The sequence below is a fragment of the Ursus maritimus genome, unplaced genomic scaffold, assembly GCF_017311325.1.
Source record: "Ursus maritimus isolate PB19 unplaced genomic scaffold, ASM1731132v1 scaffold_24, whole genome shotgun sequence".
Lineage (NCBI taxonomy): Eukaryota > Metazoa > Chordata > Mammalia > Carnivora > Ursidae > Ursus > Ursus maritimus.
Genome location: NW_024424897.1, coordinates 44,999,665 through 45,023,071, shown reverse-complemented (window position 1 = coordinate 45,023,071; position 23,407 = coordinate 44,999,665). Strand labels below are relative to the sequence as shown.

Below are 23,407 nucleotides of genomic sequence, written 5' to 3'. Positions count from 1 at the left end.
TTTCACATCACTGTAACAATGGAATTACAAAAGTTTAAGAAAAAATGTCTTTATAAAGAAGTTCTTTTAAAGCCGGCAATAATTCAGATTATTTAATAAGATATCACAAGGCATCTAACCAAAAAAGGTAAGTTAAGATACAAAAGAAGCAGTAAGATTATGCAAACTTACTAGGGTCATAAGGCACATGCCAGTACTGACATCCCACATCTTAATAGTCTTGTCTCTGGATCCAGACAGTAAGAATGGCCCAGGCTTGCCACTTTTTTTAGTCTATAGAAAACATACAAATATTAAGTTTCCTGTTTAAGAAGTTAGGTGAGGACTTTATTTCTATCAATGATCTGTATTTCCAATTTTTATAAAAATGCAATTTTGGGGGACAAATCCATGTTTATTATACACAATCTGATGTTCTGAGATACATATATATTATAAAATGACCATCATAATCAGTTTAGTTAAAATATCCATCACCTTGTATATACATTTCCACCCCCCTTTTAGGTAGCGAGAATACAATTAGATCTCTAGGGCTTATTCTTCATATTTTTCTCTATCAAAATACACAGGTCTTTTGACATATGTAGACTGTAACACAGGAAGGACCCAGATAACATAAAAACAGAATATCTCTACTAAGATTAAGATTCAGTTTCTATAATACTAATGGGATGATAAATTTACTGTTCAAGACTTCTGTAATCAAGAAAAAATTTCAAACTATTTAATTCAGTCTATTCAAGGTCAGCCACAATCAAATTTATGACATGGTAAGAAACCACCACCAGAGGGCAGCAAAAAGAATTTGAAAACGCAACTAGTGAGCCAAAATATAAAGAAGTTACTAAAGAAGCCTCATTTTGGAAAAATAATTTTTGGGGGTGGGAGGATGGGGGCTGAGGAGGAAGATTCTCCTCCTTCATTTATTAAAATGTAATTTAAAAATATCCACAATAGAGAGAAACAGCCATAAGTGAATCAATGGCAGAGAACAAAGAGGATTGATGGAGGGAGGTGAGTGGGGGATGGGCTAGATGGGTGATGGGTATTAAGGAGGGCACTTGTGACAAGCACTAGGTGTTGTATGTAAGTGATGAACCACTGAATTATACCCTAGAAACCAATATTGTTCTGTATGTTAACTAACAAAAGCAAAAATCCCCAAAAGGACTGTTTACATAAAAGATACACGGTCAATTTCGACTCAGGCAATTTATTCAAAGAAATAATATTCTGTAACTTATATGAAGTTATTAATCATAAAGACTGAAATCATGGAAATTACAAATTAAGAACCGTGAAGAAATACAATAAACCTCCAGACTAGAAAACCCAAAAGACTCCACCAAAAACTTGCTAGAACTGATAAGCAAATCAGTGAAGTTGCAGGATACAAAATCAATATATGAAATCTGTTGCATTCAATAATGAAGCAACAGAAAGAGAAATTAAGAAAACAATACCATTTATAAAAGCACCAAAAATTGTAAGATATCTACGAATAAACCTAACCAAAGAGGTGGAATACTCTGAAAACTGTAAAACACTGATGAAAGAAACTGAAGACAACACAAAGAAATGGAAAGCCATTCCATGCTCACGGATTGGGAGAACAAATACTGGTAAAATGTCTGTATTACCCAAAGCAATCTACACATTTAATGCGATCCCTATCAAAATACCAACAGCATTTTTCACAGAACTAGAACAAACAATCTTAAAATTTGTGTGGAACCACAAAAGACCCCAAATACAAAGCAATCTTGAAAAAGAAAAGCAAAGCTGGCGGCATCACAATTCCAGACTTCAAGTTACATTACAAAGCTGTAGTAATCAAAACAGTATCGTACTGGCACAAAGATAGACATACAGATCAATGGAACTGAATAGAAAATCCAGACATAAAACCATAATTATATGGTCAATTAATCTTTGACAAAGCAGGAAAGTATCCAATGGGAAAGACAGTCTCTTCCACAAATGGTGCTGGGCAAACTGGACAGCAACATGCAAAAGAATGAAAATGGACCGCTTTCTGACACCATACACACTTAAAGACCTAAGTGTGAGACCTGAAACCATAAAAATCTTAGAAGACAGCATTGGCAGTAATTTTTCTTTCTAGCTAGGTCCCCTGAGGCAAGGAATACAAAAGCAAAAATAAACTACTGAGACTACATCAAAGTAAAAAGCTCCTGCATAGCAAAGGAAACAATCAACAAAACAAAGAGGCAGCCAACTGAATGGGAGAAGATACTTGCAAATGACGTATCTGATAAAGAGTTAGTATTCGAAATATATAAGGAACCTATATAACTCAACACCCAATCAAAAAATGAGAAGACATGAACAGACATTTTTCCAAAGAAGACATCCAGATGGCCAACAGACACATGAAAAGATGCTCAACATCACTGATCATCAGGGACATGCAAATCAAAACTACAATGAGGTATCACCTCACACCTGTCAGAATGGCTAAAATTGTTTCACAAGAAACAATAATGGTGAGGATGTGGAGAAAGAGGAACCCTCTTGCACTGTGGGAATGCAAACTGGTGCAGGCACTGTGGAGAACAGTATGGAGCTTCCTCAAAAAGTTAAAAAATAGAACTACCCTATGATCCAGTAACTGTACTACTGGGTATTTACCCAAAGAATTAAAAAAACACACTAATTAAAAAGGATACACGAACCCTTACATTTACAGCAGCATAATTTACAATAGCCAAGATACGGAAGCAATCCAAGTGTCCATCAACTGATGAATGGCTAAAGTTGTCACACACACACACACACACATACACACACACACACACACACACCATGGACTATTATTCATTCCTAAAAAATGGGGGGAAAAGAAGAATGAAATCTTGCCATTTGCAATGGCATGGATGGAGCTAGAGAGTATAATGAAGTAAGTCAGAATATAAGTCAGAACACTATAATGAAATAAATCAGAGAAAGACAAATACCGTATGATTTCACTCCCATGTGGAATTTAAGAAACAAAACAAGCAAAAGGGGGAAAAAAGAGAAGACAAATCAAGAAACAGACTCCTAACTATAGAGAACAAACTGATGGTTACCAGAGGGGAGGAGGGTGGGAAGATGGATGAAATGAAATAGGTGATGGGCATTAAGGAGTGCACTTGGGATGAGAACCAGGTGATTAAAATAAAAACTTAAATAAAATTTCAGACTCAGTGTTTCTAGTGATCAAGGGTATCAAGAGACCTCCATATGAAATATTCTTTAAAATAAATATGTAAGGACTGAACTGCATTCCACCATAAATTTATAAACAAAATAATTAGGTTCATTAAAGGCTATTCTTCTAAAAGATAACTGTAACCTCTCCCGTAAGTTTTACTTTGCATTGCTATACTAAGAATGGCATTTCTGATAAATCTAATGACCACTTTTACTCTTCAGGAGAATCTACCCTCCCCAGCACAAGTCAAGGGTCAGCTGACAACAATCACTGGTTAGAAAATATAAATACTTCCACAAGCTCGAAAGAGGAAAGAGTTTCAAGATTCAGAATTTTGGGATGCAGATTTGTCAATGCGTTAACTGCCCTGAAACTGAGCATGAGAAAAGTTATCTAAGGTTCTGATATCAGCAATAAAATCATGAAATGACACACAAATCACATACCTCAGATCCTGTTGCTTCAGAGATGGAAGAGTATGAGCTTTCTGGAGCCCAGGAAATACATTCTACGACATGCTCGTGTTCTCGAAGCTCAGCCTTGCACTCCTTTGTTGCTACGACCCATACGCGCACAGTCTGATCATTGGAACAGCTGGCTATCAGAGTGCCGTCCTGATTTGGCCGCACCATACGTACCCATTCTCTGTGTCCTGTGAATGTCTTCACACAGTAGCTGTCGAAGTAAGTAATAATTTACATCGTGAATGGCAATTATTCGGACACTTTCCAGAAGCAACATAAAACTAGCTATGCAGTGGAATGAAGAGGTTGACACCAAGTTAGAGTAATGACATGCAAGTCAACAGAAGAAATGTACATTCACGGTTAATAAAAGATGGGGACAGGCTGGAAAACCAAACATCAATCAAAATGTGCTGATGGGAGTATCATTAAGGAGCTAACTAATCAACACATTCTAGAAGGTAAAATATAGAGAGAAATAAGTCTTCCAAAACTAAACACACACAATAAACCTAACAAAAGTATTTATAGCCTTGTTGGGAAAAAGGGTGCACACTACTAATCTGGGTAAAACTAGCAGTATGTTAAGGTTTTATGATACCAATCATGTGTCATTCTAAGCACAATCAAATTCAGCCTAATAAGGGAATACCTGCACAAATGTTATTTACGTTTTATTTCAACCCACAGAGAAATCACCTAAAAAAAGACCACAGAGAAATAAGCCATTGGGGGCGCCTGGATGGCTCAGCTGGTTAAGCATCTGCCTTCGGCTCAGGTCACGCAGCCCCAAGTCGGGCTCGCTGCTCTCCCTCTGCCTCCCCCCGCCCCCAACTCATGCTCTCTCTCTCAAACAAATAAAGAAAATCTAAAAAGAAGCCACTGCATAGAAAATGGCTCTCAAGGACAGTTTCTTTTATAATTTTCCTGTTCCTTTTTGGAAAACATTCAAAGATTAAAACCTCATTTTAAAATATATAACACAACCAGCACCATAATCATTCTGGGTTAAAGTCAGAATAATTGGTTCAGAACACATTTTGGTTGTTTAATATCTCTTTAGCTGACAACACCTTTTCAACCAACCCTACTCACCCAGTTTGCACTTCCCACATTTTTATAGTTTTATCCCTTGAGGCAGACACTATATGATCTCCATTGGGCATGATGGCTACTGAAGAAACATTGTGGTCATGGCCTAAAACACACAACACAGCAACGTAGTCAGTGGTGTATCACGAAAAGCAATCACACCTCAATTTACCATGAGATTTTACCATGGGATTTCGAACATCACAGCAACTTTAAATACACTGGGCTTTATATAAATTTGATAAGAAACTTGGATTTACACACACAAGTTAAGGAATTAGCAACTTAAAAAAATAATCCATAATGAATTAAGTAGCTAGCACAATTTATGATTAAATTTCAACTGTACAACTGTTTTAACATCACAAGGCATCAGTACCATCAGCATCTGAATACACTAATATGCTGAATGTTTATACATGAACACTAGAAACACACAAAAACTTCCATGGTATGTATGTTGGAAATAAGATTTACAAAGCTAAATAGAAAGATTTGGTTCCAAATTTAAAATAGTGATTGAAAATTTCCTTTTTTTGTTGTTCATGTCCCTGGGGGTAAAAATGCATTATTCTATATGCATTATTCACTTTCCTAATTAGCTATCCTTTGTGGAAAAAGCCCCAGACAATCCTCATAAATATCATTATTTTAAGAAATATACAATGGTTGGAAAGAACTCCTTTCTAAAAAAATTTTTAAATTTAAGTATAGTTGACACACGTTACATTGATTTCAGGTGTACAACATAGTGATTCGACAAGTTCATACACTATGGCATGTTCACCGCAAGCGTAGCTGCCATCTGCCACCATACGCCAGTACGGTATCGTTAACTCTATCCCTTATGCTGTGCCTTTTATTCCCCTGACTTCTTCATTCCATAACTGGAAGCCTGTATCACCCACTCCCCTTCTTCTTTAGTAAAGTCATAGCAGTAAGATACAGGCTACTCAAAGAAACATAAACACTAGATTTGACGAAAGGATTCAATTCTTTTACGAAAGAACTTCTTTAACTGGTAAGCTTCCCACTTAATTTTTGGGGGAAAAACACCCTTCAAATTATACTTTCTATGTAATCACATAACTTACACCACTGGATTATCTATTTAAAAAAAAAAACCCTTTTATTACCAACACAGCATGTGTTCCTCATGTAAAATCCAAACATTAAAATTTTATCATGTTTAAAGAAACAACAAAAATCCTTACTGAGCATCTTCTATGTGCCAGATACTACACCAAGATGATTCACGTATATGATTTCATTTTATCATCACAACAATCCTATGACAGGTATTATTACTTCTATCTTGCAGATGAAAGAGGTTGAAATTTCCCAATGCCACAAGTAAACAAGTAGGAATTTGAACCCAGATATCTAATTCCAAAGCCCATGTTCTTTCCACAAGGCCAAACCACCTCAGAGAACAGTGTCTATGACAAGACCCAGGAAAACAACCTAACATTAAGACTACAGTATATGTGGAACATTATGAGGTGAGCGAGAAATGCTAGGTCCCAGCTTTTACTATACCTATTCGCTCTGGACTTCAGTTTCCCAAGTGAGAAAAATGAAAAACAAAACAAAACAAAACAAATCCCCAATAACTTCATTTTTTCTTTCTTTCTTGAAGACAGATGTCCCAGCAGTTTTTCTTATCCAAAAACATTCCTGAAAACGAATTAAGTATTTTATATAAACCAGTACTAGGAGATACTTAAAACCTCATAACTGAAACAACTCTCAACTACTGTGTAAGTTATCCATGGGCTATTTACATCATAGACTCTTCCACTGATACAATTAAGAATTAAATGTAGGGGACTTGCGCACTATTAGAAACAATATTCTTTTCTCTGGAATGTCACGTTACAAATCAGTATCAAAATACTATCCTCTACCCCTTACCGTGCATGGTTCTGATGCATTCAAAGCCCTGAAAATCCCATAGTTTAATGGTCATATCTGCAGAACAGGAAGCCAGAAGCTTGCCACTGTGGTCAAATGAAATATCCTGTACAGAGTCCGTGTGTCCCTTAAGAGTTCGCTCAAAATCTCCAGTCTCATAATCCCACACCTGTCAAGTGATCAGAAACTTAGTTAACATCAACCTATCCCTTCTTTCTCATTTCACATTAGCGCTCAGCAGACCAGTATGAGCAAATGACAAAGAACTATCTTAGAAACAGCACATCTTCAAGTATAAATTGGTCTTTTCTCTACAGAGAAAACTGAAGTTGTAATTATTAAAACAGACTTCTGGTACTACATTATCTACCATATACCTAATTACGCTAGTGAGCAGGTATATAAAGCCAAAAGACAAAGTCTCTTCCCAGTCTGACAGGAGACAACAGACATGTAAACAAGTAAATTTAAAGACAAAAGTTTTGGGGGCAGTTATGATAGGCATCTATCTGTAGAATATTAGGGGACAATAAAGAGTGCTTAAGCTCAGACATCTAAGAGGTAAGAAGAGACTTCACTAGATGTTACTGTCCATGAACAGTAGATTAACAAAAGCATGTATCATTTTGATGCAAAAATGGGAAGTCACTGACACATATTTTAAAGATAATTCTTCTAAGATAACAGACATAATAAGCTATCAAGAATAAATATTAGGGGTGCCTGGATGGCTCAGTCGGTTAAGCATCTGATTCTCGATTTTGGCCCAGCTCGTGCTATTGGGGTTGTGGAATCGAGCCCCGCTCTGGGCTCCACGCTCAGTGCAGAGTCTGCTTGTCTTTCTCCCTCTGCTCCTCCCCTTGACTGCACTCTCTCTCATTCTCCCTTTCTTTCAAATAAATAAATAAATCTTTATTAACGAAAGAAGAGATATTAGAAACAGACCTCAAGAACATACTTAACTTTCACTCTGGTGGTCAAATGCTAGTCTTAAGTTCAATCTTTTACCCGACACCAATTACATGCTCTAAAATCAAATGACTGATTCTATTCTTCCTATGGTAGGTTCAAATTTCTCCATAGTACAGTATATACCAACCAATTTAAAGAAACTTAGAAAAGTTTCAAAAGAAACTTTTGAAAACTTGGAAACAATCTAAATATGCAACGTTAGGGGAATGGCTAAGCAGATATAAGACCTGCAAGTATAAGGAACTTGTGACATAATAAAATAGTGTTAAACAAAAAAAGAACACAAAATTACACATGATCACAGCCACATAAAAACCTCATCCAAGAAAAATAAAATATCCTAAAAAACGTGTCTTTTACAGAAAATGTATATACCCTTCTCAATATAAACAGATTGTTTTTTAGCCATATATTCAAGTACTTCTACATAGAAGTGATTTCTAATTTTGCACATATTTTGTTAGATTTATCCTTAAGTATTCTGGGGTTTTTTGATGCTACTATGGGGCATTTTAAAATTTCAATTTTCAAACTATTCATTGCTACTTTATGGAAATACAATGACCCTCTGTACAGTAACCCTGTATCCAGAGATTCTGTTAAATTCAGTCAAAATTCTGGGGCGCCTGGGTGGCGCAGTCGTTAAGCGTCTGCCTGCGGCTCAGGGCGTGATCCTGGCGTTCTGGGATCGAGCCCCGCATCAGGCTCCTCTGCTGGCAGCCTGCTGCTTCCTCTCCCACTCCCCCTGCTTGTGTTCCCTCTCTTGCTGGCTGTCTCTCTGTCAAATAAATAAATAAAATCTTAAAAAAAAAAATTCAGCCAAAACTCTAGTAGATTTTTTGTAGATTCTTTGGGGTTTCTACATAGATGATCATGTTGTCTGCAAGTAAAGACAGTTTCATTTCTTCCTTTCCAATCTGTGTGCCTTTTATTTCTTTTTCTGCCTTATGCACTGACAAGGCACTCTTTTATAAACATGACTGTGAGTGGTTGAGATTGAACATCCTGGCCTTGGTTCCTGATCTCAGGGGGAAAGCATTGTTTTCCACCATTAAGTATTATGCTCAGATACCTTTTAACCTTTTATCAGCTTAATGAAGCTCCCTTCCCAGCTTGCTGAGAGCTATAATCATGAATGAATATTGGAATTTTGTCAGATGCTTTTTCAGAACCCATTATGTTTTTTTATTGATGTGGTGTATCACACTGATTTTTGAGTGTGGAACCAATTCTGCACTCTGGGATAAACCGTACTTGGGTCATATCAATTAACCTTTTTATAATTTGCTGGATTTAACTTGCTTATAATTTGTTAAGAATTTTGCATATGTGTTCGTGAATGGTATAATACTGGTAAGTAGTTTTCTTTTTTTTGTAAGATTTTTGTCCCATTTAGTATCTAACACACCAAAAGTTCAGATGAATATTTTACATACTAAAAATAAGTACGGTGTGATCTTGCAATTCAGTTTCAGTTAACTTTCCCTGCGTTTGTCAAAGAACACTATAGCATTTTCTCTAAAATAAATATACCCAGAAAATGAACAGTCTCTTCATAAATGGTGAACAAGGGATTTTAATGTCAGTTTGTAAATATCAAGAATTAGTAAGAATTAATTTTATTTTTCCTTTCCTTGATACTTACTTTTTGTATGATTTTAAAAATAAATGCTCGTAATATCTATAATGCACTTATATAAAGGCAGTAAAAAATAACCACTATCCTACCAAAGGAATGGTTTTTTCTCCATTCTTTCTATGCTAATTTTAAGTATAATTATTACCCCATTTCTTCTTTGCTTCTCACCACAAGTATTTTTCCATGCCATTAAAGACTTGGCAAACACTTTTTTTTTTTTAAGTTTTATTTTTAAGTAATCTCTACACCCAATGTGGGGCTCAAAAGTTGCATGCTCCACCCACTGAGCCAGCCACACGCTGCGCACCTCTCCCTCCCCCTGCCTTTTTGGGGGCAAACATCTTTTTGTAAAGGAATTCCTACTGTTACCTAAATTTGGGGAGGGGGGCAGAGGGAGAGAAAATCTTAAGCTGGCTCCATGCCCAGCGCAGAGCCCAACCCAGGGCTCAATCTTACAACCCTGAGATCAGGACTTCTGCCGAAATCAAGAGTCAGACGACTTAACCGACTGAGCCACCCAGGTGCCCCTAAAATCTTTCATTATTATAGAAAACATTATATAAATGAAAATCTTTGAATATTGAAAAATATTAGTCCTCATTTTGCAGTATTAGGTCAGATGGTGAAAAAGAATTTTGGGTCAAAAGTACAGACTTTTTAAGCCCTTCATACATTCTGCTAAATTGTTCTCTCATAAGATTGTAGCAAATGTAATAAGAATTTAATGAGGGGCGCCTGGGTGGCACAGCGGTTAAGCGTCTGCCTTCGGCTCAGGGCGTGATCCTGGCGTGATGGGATCGAGCCCCACATCAGGCTCTTCTGCTGTGAGCCTGCTTCTTCCTCTCCCACTCCCCCTGCTTGTGTTCCCTCTCTCGCTGGCTGTCTCTATCTCTGTCAAATAAATAAATAAAATCTTTAAAAAAAAAAAAAAAAAGAATTTAATGAAACCGGCATTCTCATCACTAGGAATTCTCAGCAAAAAAGTAAAATACACGGACAGATTTGAGATATACTGAAATATTAATATGCATTTTTCTAATATTAGTAGCAAAGCCAAAACTTTTGTTACTGTTGGTTGGCCATTTTTTCTTCTTCTATGAATTGTCTGTTCGTATCTCACAGTTCAGTTTTCTATTGAGATGATTACTACTGTTTTTCACATTTGTTTTGAACTCTTAATAAAAAGTTGGCAGTCCTGGGGCGCCTGGGTGGCTCAGTCAGTTAAGCATCTGCCTTTGGCTCAGGTCATGATCCTAGGGTCCTGAGATCAAGTCCCTGAATCGGGCTCTCTGCTCAGTGGGGAGCCTGCTTCTCCCTCTCCCACTCCCCTGCTTGTGCTCTGTCAAATAAATAAATAAAATCTTAAAAAAAAATAAAAATAAAAAAAGGTGGCAGTCCTTCATCTGCTTCATTAGTTGAATGCACATTTTTCAGTTTTGTTTGCTGTTCATCTTAAAATATTAAAGAATAGTTCTATATAACAATCAGAAATAAAATTTCAAGGGGTGCCTGGCTGGCTAAGTCGGTGGTGTGACTCTAGATCTTGGGGTTGTGGGTTTTGGCCCCACACTGGGTGTGGACACTACTTAAAAGTAAAATCTTAAAAAAAAAAAGAAAGAAAGAAAAGAAAAAGAAAAAGAAAGAAATAACATTTCAAAAATTTAAATGATGTAATGCAAAACACTGTTATGAACTATTTCAAATATCTATCCTACATTTTCCCTAAATTATTAAAGTTTAAAGACTGATGATGTAAATGCATTACTCTAAAAGGAATCACTCTGTTGTATCTACCAGATGCACAAGGGAAATAATATAATGAAAATTCCTGTTATCAATAACTATAACATAAACTACATTTTACTGGATCTACCTAAATCTGTCAGGCACTATACTACTATATGTTATGTACACATTAGTTAATTTTAAGCCAAAGAATCGTATTACCAACAATCAGCCTTAAATGTATGAAGCACTTTGTCCAACAGAGTCACAAAATTACAAAAATTCTGTCTATATTCTCCCTTGAGTTTTTGGGAAAGTAGTTCTATCACAACCTTCATTTAGCAATCACCTAGGTTTTACTGCAACTGAATAACAGAAGTATGGAAGGAACGAGTAGGAAAATATTGTTTTTTCATTCCAAAAAATATACACAGAAGTAATGAGAAAAAAAGCTTTATGTGTAAGAATGAACAGAACATTATTTATGATAAAAGATGACTGGAAATGACATAAAAAGTCCAAAGGAAGAAAATCTGTTCATGGTACTAAAACACTGCTGGCACCAAGTACTCCTTAGTATCTGGCCAGTACTGTTTTAAAAAGTTTCCACATATTAACTCATTTAATCCTACCAAAAGCCCTATGAGATAAGTATTCATTATCCTCATTTTATAGATGAGGAAAGAGAAGCACAGAAAGTTTAATTTGCCCATGATCACATTAATTTTGAATGACAGGGTCAGGACTTGAACCAAGAGCATTAACTAACTACCCTATAAAGCCTCCACATATAAACAAAACAACTAGCTAAAAATCATTAAAAATGACTCATCAGAAACAAAAAACCTATTTCTAAAATAATAAAAAAACAATCAAAACTAAATGCACATGCTTTTCATTAATGGAACCACCATGGGTACACACATTAAATAAAGAGTAAATGGAAGGGACGCTATTAAGTAATTGCTGAGATACATGCTATGATTATTATACACAGAAATTTTAAAACTTCCAATTGTAACATTTCACTTTGCTTTACTTTTTTAAAGTAGGCTCCACACCCAACATGGGGCTTTAACTCACCACCCTGAGATCAAGAGTTGCATGCTCTACCAACTGAGCCAGCCAAGGCGCCCCGATTTGTAATATTTTAAAGTTCATTTAATAGACATATTTTATTTTATTTTATTTTAATTTTTTTTTTAAAGATTTTATTTATTTATTCGACAGAGATAGAGACAGCCAGCGAGAGAGGGAACACAAGCAGGGGGAGTGGGAGAGGAAGAAGCAGGCTCACAGCAGAAGAGCCTGATGTGGGGCTCGACCCCATAATGCCGGGATCACGCCCTGAGCCGAAGGCAGACGCCCAACCGCTGTGCCACCCAGGTGCCCCAATAGACATATTTTAAGATGGCAGATTTATGGTTTTGTTTATGCTTTTATGCCACTGATGCAAAATTAATAATTAAGACTGGGTTTTTAACCTATTCACCCTTATGCCTCATGATAGCAGTTTTACAGTATATGAGACTATCAGGAAATCAATAATTTAAATACCTGTCTACATGTATTTGAAACACAATGGTTAATGGTTAATGTATGCAATGGTTAATGTATCAGGTGTGTAATCTTTTCAGACCACATGGTACACATATGATTTACTTTGCAGCCCACCCCATGGATCACCAGCTCATGGGATGGAAGGAAGCCACTGATTTAGAAACTAAAGAAAGAAACCACATAAGGAAAATATAAAAAATGTTTAATTTGAAGAGCAAATTAAGTAGAGTCACATTTATGTCATTATGGTATTTTACACTGGACTGCTGTTAGGCAATATATATAGTCTTAACAACCTACTCATGTTTTCTTAATTATATACCTCTATAAATGAAACTTTTTAAAATCTAGAACTTAATCTGGAAAAAGCCTTAGAAGAGAAAAACCTACCTAAACCTTGTAATTATATTTTACTTAGCTCTCTGCAGGTAGTTTATACAACTGTTACTGTATTGTGTCTGGATCAAAGGGAATTATAAAAACAACTTATTTTCTGGATTAAAAGATAAAACATTAAAATGTATATACTTATTGTAAAAAATACAAAAATGAGAGAAATACATAACTTATAAAGTGAAAACCTTCTATATCCCCACATCCCTGGAGAGATCTACTGTTTGGAATCAAAGCCAGTACTTAAAATACATAAGGAGAGTCCAATTTGAGTAAGTCCCCTACTGAATTCTTTTGCAAAACATATTCACCCCCTGAAGTACTTTATTTTCATCTATAACCTCTGCTTAAAAGCAAGGTACACTTATGTCTTCATTCTCCAAGAACAAAAATTATTCAACTACTAGGCGACCTATGGCCCAACACTAAATCAGTGACACCCAATTTTCTCAAATTCATCAGTAAACCTACTTGGCAGCTTGCCTCTCAGAAGCTACTAGCTCCTGTCTTTCCTGCCTTGCACAGGTCTTCATTTTCAGGTTCTATTTCTTTTACCCAGTTAATTTTAATCTGCTTTGAACAGTTACCCTATTGTACATCTTTAATTTTTTAAAAATTACCTTAATTGTAGCATCCTCTGAAGCAGAGACCATAACACTGAACACAGGATGGAAAATTACTCGAGTGACTGGACTCCTATGACCACTCAACGCATATTTTTCTGGTGGACGGGGAATCCATTCTTTTGGGTCTCGTTTCTGACCAAGGGGTCCACCCGACGTAAATTCTTCTTTTGCTTCATTTAGTTTTGATTCTAATTCCATAACCTTGAGAAGGAACACAGTTATATACAGATAGATTCCAAGAAAAATAATATATCTGATATTTTAAAAAATCGCCTTTAGTTTACATCTGTTTATGCAGGATACTTGTAATTTACAAAGCATTCATCAAATTTAATTGAAAATGATCTATATAACATACTACTCAAAATTTTATTAGTGTGACAACACTGAAACTTGAGAAAAGCTATGACTGTATCAACTACTTATCTAAAAAAAAATATCAATTTCTATCTACCAATTAGAGGAAGAACAGTGCAATAAAAGCTGACATTTATTGAGCATGTATGTGCTAAGTAACTTTTCTAAGAGCTTTTTATGGATTAACTCATGTTATAACAATGTTATTTATTCTAACTTTGCCTACTGAAAGTATAAATTTTAGGACCAGAATTTATCTGCCTTCCTTTACAGATAAAAAAAAAAAAGCTCAGAGATGAAAAAGTCTTCTCTAAATGCACACTTTAGGCTCTTTCCCCAGCATCATACTGGCTACATGCTTTCTTCCAATCTAAATGCACAAATGAGTTCTTTCAGTATCAATTCTTTCAAGTCAGGGTTATGTAGATTCACTGGAGCCAACGCCTGGGTTGCATGAGTTAGCATGTATCAGCAAAGACCTGTCTAGGTCACAGTTTTTTTTTTTTTTTTACTGCATAAAAATGATTTTTATTTGCCTTTCAAGAGTAAATGTACTAAGTAAATGTACTAAGAATAATTGATGTTAATGTTTTCAGAAAGTTTATATAAGAACACTCTGAATACAAGTCACTTTAAAGAAAGAAGACATAGATACCTTCTTTTGTAATCTAATAACGGATGTCCATTTTTTTTCCAAAAGACCAGCATATTTCTTATCTAATTCTTCATTCTAGAGAAAAAAATGAGAACCTTTTGAAAAATGGCTCAACTACATTGTTCAAGGCATACAGATCGATCACCTAAACCCAAATGTTACTAAATATCTGATTATACAAGAAAGGGGGGGTGAAAACCTAGGGCTGAAGTAGATAACATTTGTGAATAACTGACATGACAGATGAATACTGATACTTGAGTAAAATCCACTTATTAACTATACCACGAATAACTGTAAAAAGGCAAACATACCATATCTAATTCAGCTTCCTTTTTAAAAACTGAATATGCCTCTTCGTAGCCATTTGAACGAAGATAATCTGCTATAGCTCGATTTCTGAAAGAAAACAAATTCAAATGACTTCTAACAATATCTGATTTTTTAATAAGATTTTATTTATTCATTTATTTCAGAAAGAGAGAGCGAGCGTGTGCAAGCAGGTGGAGAGGCAGAGGGAGAGGGAGAGGGAGAAGCAGACTGCACCAAGTGGGCGTGGAGCCCTACATAGGGCGACCCTGAGATCATGACCTGAGCCAAAACAAAGAGTCGGATGCTCAACTGACTGACCCACCCAGGTGCCCCGCAAAATGAGACTTCTATGTTAAATATTTTATTTTAAATCTCATAAATCTTAAGACACTCTTTTAAAAGTATTCCCTTCTAAATCATCAAGTATTTCACAAAAAAAGGAACCCTTCCCCAAAAGCCTCTAAAACATTTAGTTGTGTCATAGTACATCTAAAATATTAAAACACTATTCTTGAGCTTTCAGTTATAAGTTTCTTATGTATTGCTTACCTTACAAGATGTGGGGACTCTATGGGTCAAGATATAGCTTACAGAACAGCTATCTATTTGTGACAGGAATCATCAATTTTGTTCATGTTTACATTCAGCCTTCCTTTACTACTTGTTATGCTAGCAGATGCTCAAGGACTAGCAACTGAAATTTAGTTTTGCATGGAAAATTGTTCTGATAAATTATAATTAGTAAGTATTTAATATCAGAGATAATTTTAACCATTAGGACAGATGAAAAAAAGGACACAAGCTCTAAACTCAGTATAGTATCATAGAATGAGACATTCATTTAGAATCAGAAAATTCCAAGGTTAGAAGAGCGGAATTAGCAGGTGCTTATTCATGCTGTCCTTATAACCTTTCAAAGAGAAAATTAGCTACCTCCCTCCTAAAGCAGCCTATTCCAATGTCTCTCAACTTTTTTGAGCCTTAAGTACCACTGTGGCAGAAATAGTTGTTTGGGATTTCCTTTAAAACATTGTAATTTAAATAATTTAAAAGTTAACATATATGCAAAGTTTTAACAGAATTTAAATATATAAGTACACAATAAAATATCCTTTCTACCACTGACCCCCAATATTCCATTCCTGAGGTAACCACTTAATCAGTGTTTTGTATATTCAGAGACAATCTACCTACACACGCATTCCTGCATAGTCTTCTAAAGATAATATTTGTTTCTTACATAGTCACATAAACTCAATCTTAGCCATCATTCTTTACTAGCAGACATAAATCTGCCTTAAAAAAATACTGTATTCCATTATAGACATATGCTTTTACTACCACAAAAAATGCTCTGTGACTACCCTATCAAAGCCACTGCCCACCTAATGCTTTAGGAAATAAAAACACGCTAGTAGTACCGTAGACTTGGTAGAATCAAGTTTTAATTCAATGGCATGTTAAAAGTAAAACAAACAGTGGAGAAAGAGAATAGGGAATTACAACAAACACTTTATATCCCAGGTAACTATTAGCATACCAAAGATGAAAGCATAATAACTAGTGGAAGACAGGGTCAAGCACATCACATTCAGGAACACGGGGGGCGGAGGAAAGATAAATTCTTACTATTATTGTGAGTCTGTGTCTGTGTGCTGCTCATATCACACAGCCTGTACCTTCTGGCCTGTTCTACTAATGGATAACTTGATTCATAAGAAGTATCTTCTTTACATGGAGCTGAAATCTACTTCCTCTTAATTTCCAAGTAGTTCTACTTGGGCCTTCCCAAATAATACAAAATAGGAAGGCAATGGATCTCTCAAAATATTCCATCAAATACTGTGTTGTCAGAGCCTGTGTTACAAACCTTCAACAGAAGTAAATTTCCCTTGGTTAGAATATCCCAAATAATAAGGGAAACAAAGAAGTTAAAAAACATATCTATTTCTTAGCTTTATTTTCTTCTTTAAAAATGTCAAGGGTAAACAAATCATATATAGTACTTGTAAATATTTAAAGTTCCTAACCTAGATCCATTCTTACCTCAGGGTCAAGCCCTAATGCCTGAAATTTTGCCTGAAGACACAGCACACAGCTTACAACTCTGAAGCTCATATAATAAATTATATATGTAATACATGCACAAATTGTAACAATTATGATCTTAATGGACTTATTTTTTGTAAAGATATGAATGGTGGTACTTTTCCAGGAAAGAATAGTAAAAGGAGAAAAATGCAAACCAACTATTCCTTTTCCTTAGTTTAAGAAAAAAAAAATCCCAGCATTTTCAGATTAGCACTGCTAACCCTTCAGTATAGTCGTCTCATACCATGTTCTTTGCCGATAAATTCACACCACCATGGATGCATTACGTACGGCTTTTTTTTTTTTTTAAGATTTTATTTATTTATTTGAGAGAGAGAGAGAGAGAGAGAACAAGCAGGGGGAGGGGCAGAAGGAGTGGAAGAAGTAGACTCCCCGCTCAGCAAGGGGGGGGGGGCAGGAGACTAGGTCCCAGGACTGGTGAGATTATAACCTGAGCCGAAGGCAGCTGCCCACCCGACTGAGCCACCCAGGAACCTCTGTATGGCTTTTAATCAAGTAACTTAATCTATTAATTTTCTTCACCATGTCATAAAAATGTTCCCATGTCAGTAAATATTCATCTACAACCTTATAGTTATTAATAGTCAAACACAATATTCTATGATGTAGATGTACCAAATTTTATTTAAGCAATTACCTACTGCTGGACTTCCAGGTTGTTTCTAATTTTTCACATTTTAAACAATGTTGCAAATAAACATTCACATAAAGCCTTTCTCACAACTTCACATTAAAGTCAAAAGATGCTACAGATTGAATGTTTGTGTGTCATCCTCCTCCCCGCCACCAAATCTTAATGTTGACACCTAACATGATGGTATTTGGAGACAGGGCCTTTGGAGGTGCTTAGGTCATGAGGGCAGAGCCCTCACGAATGGGATTAATGCCCTTATAAAAACAGACATCTACGAATTGGAAGCAAGAACCACCAGACACCAAATCTGCTAGTGCTATGATCTTGGATTTCCCAGCTTTTAGTAACCTAAGAAATAAATCTCTGTTGTTTATAAGCCACCCACCTTACAGTATTTTATTAGAGTAGCCTGAACAAAGACAAAAGTTATATATATATTTTAGGACATTTTAATAGCTATTGAAAAACTGCTCCCCAGAGTTGTACCAATTTATATTTTTATCAATGGTTATGAATGTCATTCCTCTACCATTTTTACTTTTCAAACAGTTGGATTAGCATTTACTGACTTAAAAAAACCCAAGTTTTTATCCTTTGATTCTACTTATGTAACTTTTATAAAAAGGGGACTAGATGTTAAATTTTTAAAATTTCTGCAATATTCTATGTTCTATGTAGCTTAACCCAACATCTGTATTTCGTTGTTTTTAAAGATTTATTTACTTTTTTGAGAGACAGAGACAGAGCGCGCATGAGCAGGGAGAGGGGTAGAGGGAGAGAAACTCAAGCAGACTCCCGCTGAATGTGGAGCCCAATGCAGGGCTCAATCTCATGACCCACAGATCATGACCTGAGCGGAAATAAAGGGTCAGATGCTCAACAGACTGAGCCACCCAGGTGCCCCTGACATCTGCATTTTATTAAAAAGATGTTGTGTGGCAAATGCAATGAATAAGATGCAGGTGATTAGAAATGTGCATAAAGCAGCACCTCATTATAGTTGTACGTCACATTTATACTTTCTATAAAATGTTAAATCCAATTTAAAAAACAACATTCACTGTCTCTTTTGATCCTAAAACAATCCTGCTAAAGTAGGTAAAAAAATCTATTACCCCTATATTATATATTGGCAGACTGATTTATCAAGGCCACAAAACCAGCAAGTAGTAAAATAATCAAGGATAATAATTCCAAAAAACATTTACTGAGTGGATGGGGAAGAAACTGGCTAAGCAGGTGGAGCTCTGCACCTCCCTCCTTTAATTAGAGTGGTTCCATTTTTATGTATTTCCATATGCTGTATTTTTTCGTAAGCGCTTTAAAAATGGACTTATAATGGGGCGCCTAGGTGGCACTGTCAGTTAAGCATCCAACTCTTGGTTTCAACTCAGGTCGTGATCTAGGGTCATGAGATCAAGCACTGCATCAGACTCTGTGCTCAGTGCGGAGTCTGCTTAAGACTCTCTCTTCCTCTCCCTCTGCATCTCTGGCCCCTGTGCAGACACTCTAAAATATATAAATAAATCTTAAAAAAAAGAAAAAAAGGACTTATACTGCTCTTTAAAAAGCCCTACACCCAAATCCTTGAAGCCAAAAATGACTCACACTTTTAACCACTAGACTTTTGTTTTGATAACTGACTAGATGTGAGAGATGAGAGGACACAGTTAATTCACAAGTTTTTAGTGAATTGTAGTACCATTCACTTGGAAAGAAAACACAGTGAAAAAAGAAGAAGAAAAAGAGGTAGAATATAAGTTCAGTTTTAAACCTTCTGACTTGAAGTAGCTATAAGATATTTAAGTAAAAATACATGATATAAGAGGTAATTAGATATACAGGTCATGGCTTGAGAGAGAGACTTGATGTAAGAACGGATTTGGGAAAATTAGCAATCAGGGAGTAGTAATTCAAACCACATAAGTGGTGAAAGACAATTAAAAAGAAGGTATATAATGAGGGCCAAAAAAGGAGACCAGAATGTAACTGATGGAACCTTGAATATTTAAGAACTAAAGACAGGGGCACCTGGGTGGCTCAGTCAGTTAAGCGTCCGACTCTGGGTTTCAGCTCAGGTCATGATCTCAGGGTCCTGAGACAGAGCCCGCACCAGGCTTCGCCCTTAGCGGGGAGTCTGCTGGAGATTCTCTTTCCCTTTCCATCTCCTTCTACCGCTCCCACCACTCATGCACACACTCTCTCTAAAATAAATAAATAAATCTTAAAAAAAATAAAATAAAAAGAAGTTAGACAAGAGAGATGTCAGCAAGGCAATGGAGAAGGAAGCTTCAAAGAAATGGCAATGGACAGCAGTGACAAACACACGAGAGAGGTCAAAGTAAGGCTACAAAGTGCCCAAGCAACCTGGGACTAAGAGGTTCCCGTTGACTTTAGCAAGCACTGTTTCAGAACTTCAAGTGGCCTCAGTATTCCATTCCACAATAAGGTTTCAAATGAGCACTGTAAAACACTGGAGTTGGGGAGCAGCAGTGACTTTTGAGAATATAAGGGATGGATTCTCTTTTTATTAGATGAGGGTAAATGCTTGGTTAACATTATGATATATAAAAGCTTGGAAAGAGATATTACATGGCATAACACAGAACGACCAAAGAGCAAGATACATACACAAAATACAGAAAACAAATTAGAACTTAAGTTAAATGAGTCTTATGTCATTAGGGATAGGTGAATCCAGTGAATGTGGAACCTCCATCACGGAAGGTGTACCACTATCACTTAAACAGTGAGTTAAGACTGAAGAATCTCTTGGATCTAACAGTCTAACGGTGCTTGCTACTAATTTCAGTTACTAATCTAGAGTTGATTTTCATCAGTTTTATTAGGAATGGAAGACTTAATCTCTTTTGAAACAAGTGGACATCAAAGCACAAGTTTATAATCATCTCTCCAAGAAACTTCATACACATGATTTAAATTATCTATTAAGTCTCAGAAGATGGAAGAAAAGCAACCAATCACTGGAATCAAAGCAAAATTCATGCATAAGTGTAACAGATAATTTTGAGTAGACCCCCAAGTAGTAACCTTATATACAAAGCAAAGAAAATGGTTAAAATCGAAAGAAAGAACTGAGATGAAGGACTTGTATCCATGAACAAACAGAATTGGCTACACAGAGCTTAGGCTTACATACAGAAATACAGTTATCCTTTGAAACTATCACGAGTGAGATCTGTGTTTGCCTTCTAAACGACTCCCAAGTGTATTAAAATGCCAGGATCAGATTTTAAGCATTTTAGCTGACTTTCTATTCTCCTCATTGTCCTTTTATCCCCCAGGATAATTTTTGTAGCTGTAGTATCACTTGTAACACCCACCACTACCAACCCATACACACAAACTCTATGAGGTAAGATTTTTAAAAGTTACTCCAAATGTGGGGCGTCTGGGTGGCTCAGTCAGATAGTAACCTAAGGGTCTACCTTCAGCTCAGGTCATGACCCAGGGTCCTGAGATCGAACTCTGCATCAGGTTCCCTGTTCAGTGCGGAGTCTGCTTCTCTCTCTCTCCCCTTGCCCCTCCTCCCTGCTTGTGTTCTTGCACTCTCTCTCTTTAAAATAAATAAATAAAATCTTAAAAAAAAAAAAGTTACTCCAAATGCTATGAACTGCTAGTAAAACAGTATCAACTCTAAAAAGTACCAACAATAAAAGCAAAATACTTCTGGGTCCGCAGTATCTCCTACAAATTCAAATCAGAGCATAGGGAATTCCAGAGCATGCATCAGAGGAGACCGAGGTGGAAGCTGTTTTTCACAGATAAAGAAACAGAGGCTCAGTGAACTTAACTGGCCTTTTGGCTATCAAGTGGAGGAGCTAGGAATCAAAACTGGCTCTTTTAAAGCCAATGTGACAGTAACAGTGTTTTTCAAACTGTGTACTCTAGCACTCTAAGGATGAATAAAAATGTTCTGTGAATTCTATAAGTATTTCACTTTAAATTCATTGTTTATATGAGGAGAAACAAGGTTAAATCAAAAGCTGACAAACACTGAATAAGATGTTTTCTTACCAAGCCCATTAAAAGAGACACACTGAAAAGGCTGAGTTCACATATTAAGAAATTAGGAAAGCAATAGTTAATGCTCTTTGTTCTAAAAGGCTGCAGTGGCCCAATAAATCTGGGATGTCTGTAGGGTTATGAGGACACACTGTTAAGATAACAAAGAAGACCAGTCAGGATCAAGCATGCCAGTTCACAGCACCAGGAGGACACTGTCACCTTTAGTACCCTGCTCCAGATGACCCTCACCAGCTAGGCTACACCATTTTAGACAGATATCAAGATGAATTATATAGTTCTGGGGAGAAGATATGAAAAAGTTCATTTGAAGCAGAGACACTACTGAGGGTCATTCCATAAGCTTCTGCCATAGGACATCAACTAAGCTTCAGACAGGTAACATACCTTTTTTTTTTCTTTTTAAGATTTTATTTACTTATTTGACAGACAGAGAGAGAACACAAGCAGAGGGAGTGGCAGAGGGAGAAGCAGGCTTCCCACTAAGCAGGGAGCCCGATGAGGGGCTCGATCCCAGGACCCAGGGATCATGACCTGAGACGAAGGCAGATACTTAACAACTGAGCCAACAACCAGGCGCCCCAGGTAACATGACTTCTTATAACAATTGCCCACTGGTCATAGGTCTTATACCTCTCCAACCACATGTGCCCTGACAAAGGGTTACAATGATCATCCTTCATCATCACACTTGAAAAGATGTACCTACTTCGTAAGGGTAGATCAGGATTCAGCAACTACCGATCTTTGGACAAGTATGAGCACAGCAAGAGGTCACAGTGAGACCTTACCTTGGCCATGTGAAGTAAAAGAAAATGAAATTTGGGTGAGTCAGTATGAGTGGACCCTCATCTTCACCATTAAGCAAAAGAACATGTATCTGGCATACTAGCCTGTTAGTTACCATTTCTCTTCAACGGAGCTCTGGGTCTGAGGTAACAGCTACCCCTCCTTCCTTCTCCACACCACAGGAGCAACAAAACTATCTACCGAATAAGTATACCATGTTGGATTTTTTTTTTTTAAAGCAAAACCAAAAAAAAAAAATATACACAAAAATATGCATTACTGTTCATTCTCATATTTAGATACAATTTTTTGAGTTATGGAACCACAAAGCAGAGGTCACTACTGAACAGATCAGTTTTGATCTTCTCCCTATGTCTTCTTTTTTATACTCTTTTAACCTGTTAAGAAAAAGAACCTTACTGAAAACTAAGGTAAATGAAGGTATAATTATGATATGACTTCACACTAACTAGGCTATACTTCTGATTATGCTGTTTCAAATTAATGATACATATTTTATTGACTGACACCTTTTTTTTCTTTTAAAGATTTTATTTATTTATTTGACAGACAGCCAACGAGAGAGGGAACACAAGCAGGGGGAGTGGGAGAGGAAGAAGCAGGCTCCCAACGGAGAAGCCTGATGTGGGGCTCGATCCCAGGAATCTGGGATCACGCCCTGACGCCCTGAGCCGAAGGCAGACGCTTAATGACTGAGCCACCCAGGCACCCCTATTGACTGACACTTAAGTAGCATGGCCTACTATGATCAGTGATGTCAACAAACAGATGGAGATTTTGCCTCAGTTCTCAGTACAACTTTCAAAAGATTTTCTCCCCTTTCCTCTAACTTTAATATAAAGTCTATAGGGGCGCCTGGGTGGCTCAGTTGTTAA

The 23,407-nt window shown here is 36.5% G+C and overlaps 1 protein-coding gene across 1 annotated transcript in view; it reads right to left on the bottom strand.

The window, feature by feature from the left end:
• The window catches only part of PAFAH1B1 (platelet activating factor acetylhydrolase 1b regulatory subunit 1), a 78,382-nt gene that overhangs the window by 7,977 nt on the left and 46,998 nt on the right, over nt 1-23,407 (bottom strand). Inside the window, exons 3-9 of the mRNA XM_040641162.1 lie at nt 14,932-15,016; nt 14,618-14,692; nt 13,600-13,806; nt 6,691-6,859; nt 4,780-4,882; nt 3,667-3,895; nt 172-273 (exon numbers count right to left, since the gene is read on the bottom strand). Of these exons, the coding sequence (XP_040497096.1) occupies nt 172-273; nt 3,667-3,895; nt 4,780-4,882; nt 6,691-6,859; nt 13,600-13,806; nt 14,618-14,692; nt 14,932-15,016 (970 nt within the window). The remainder of the gene's footprint in view (nt 1-171; nt 274-3,666; nt 3,896-4,779; nt 4,883-6,690; nt 6,860-13,599; nt 13,807-14,617; nt 14,693-14,931; nt 15,017-23,407) is intronic.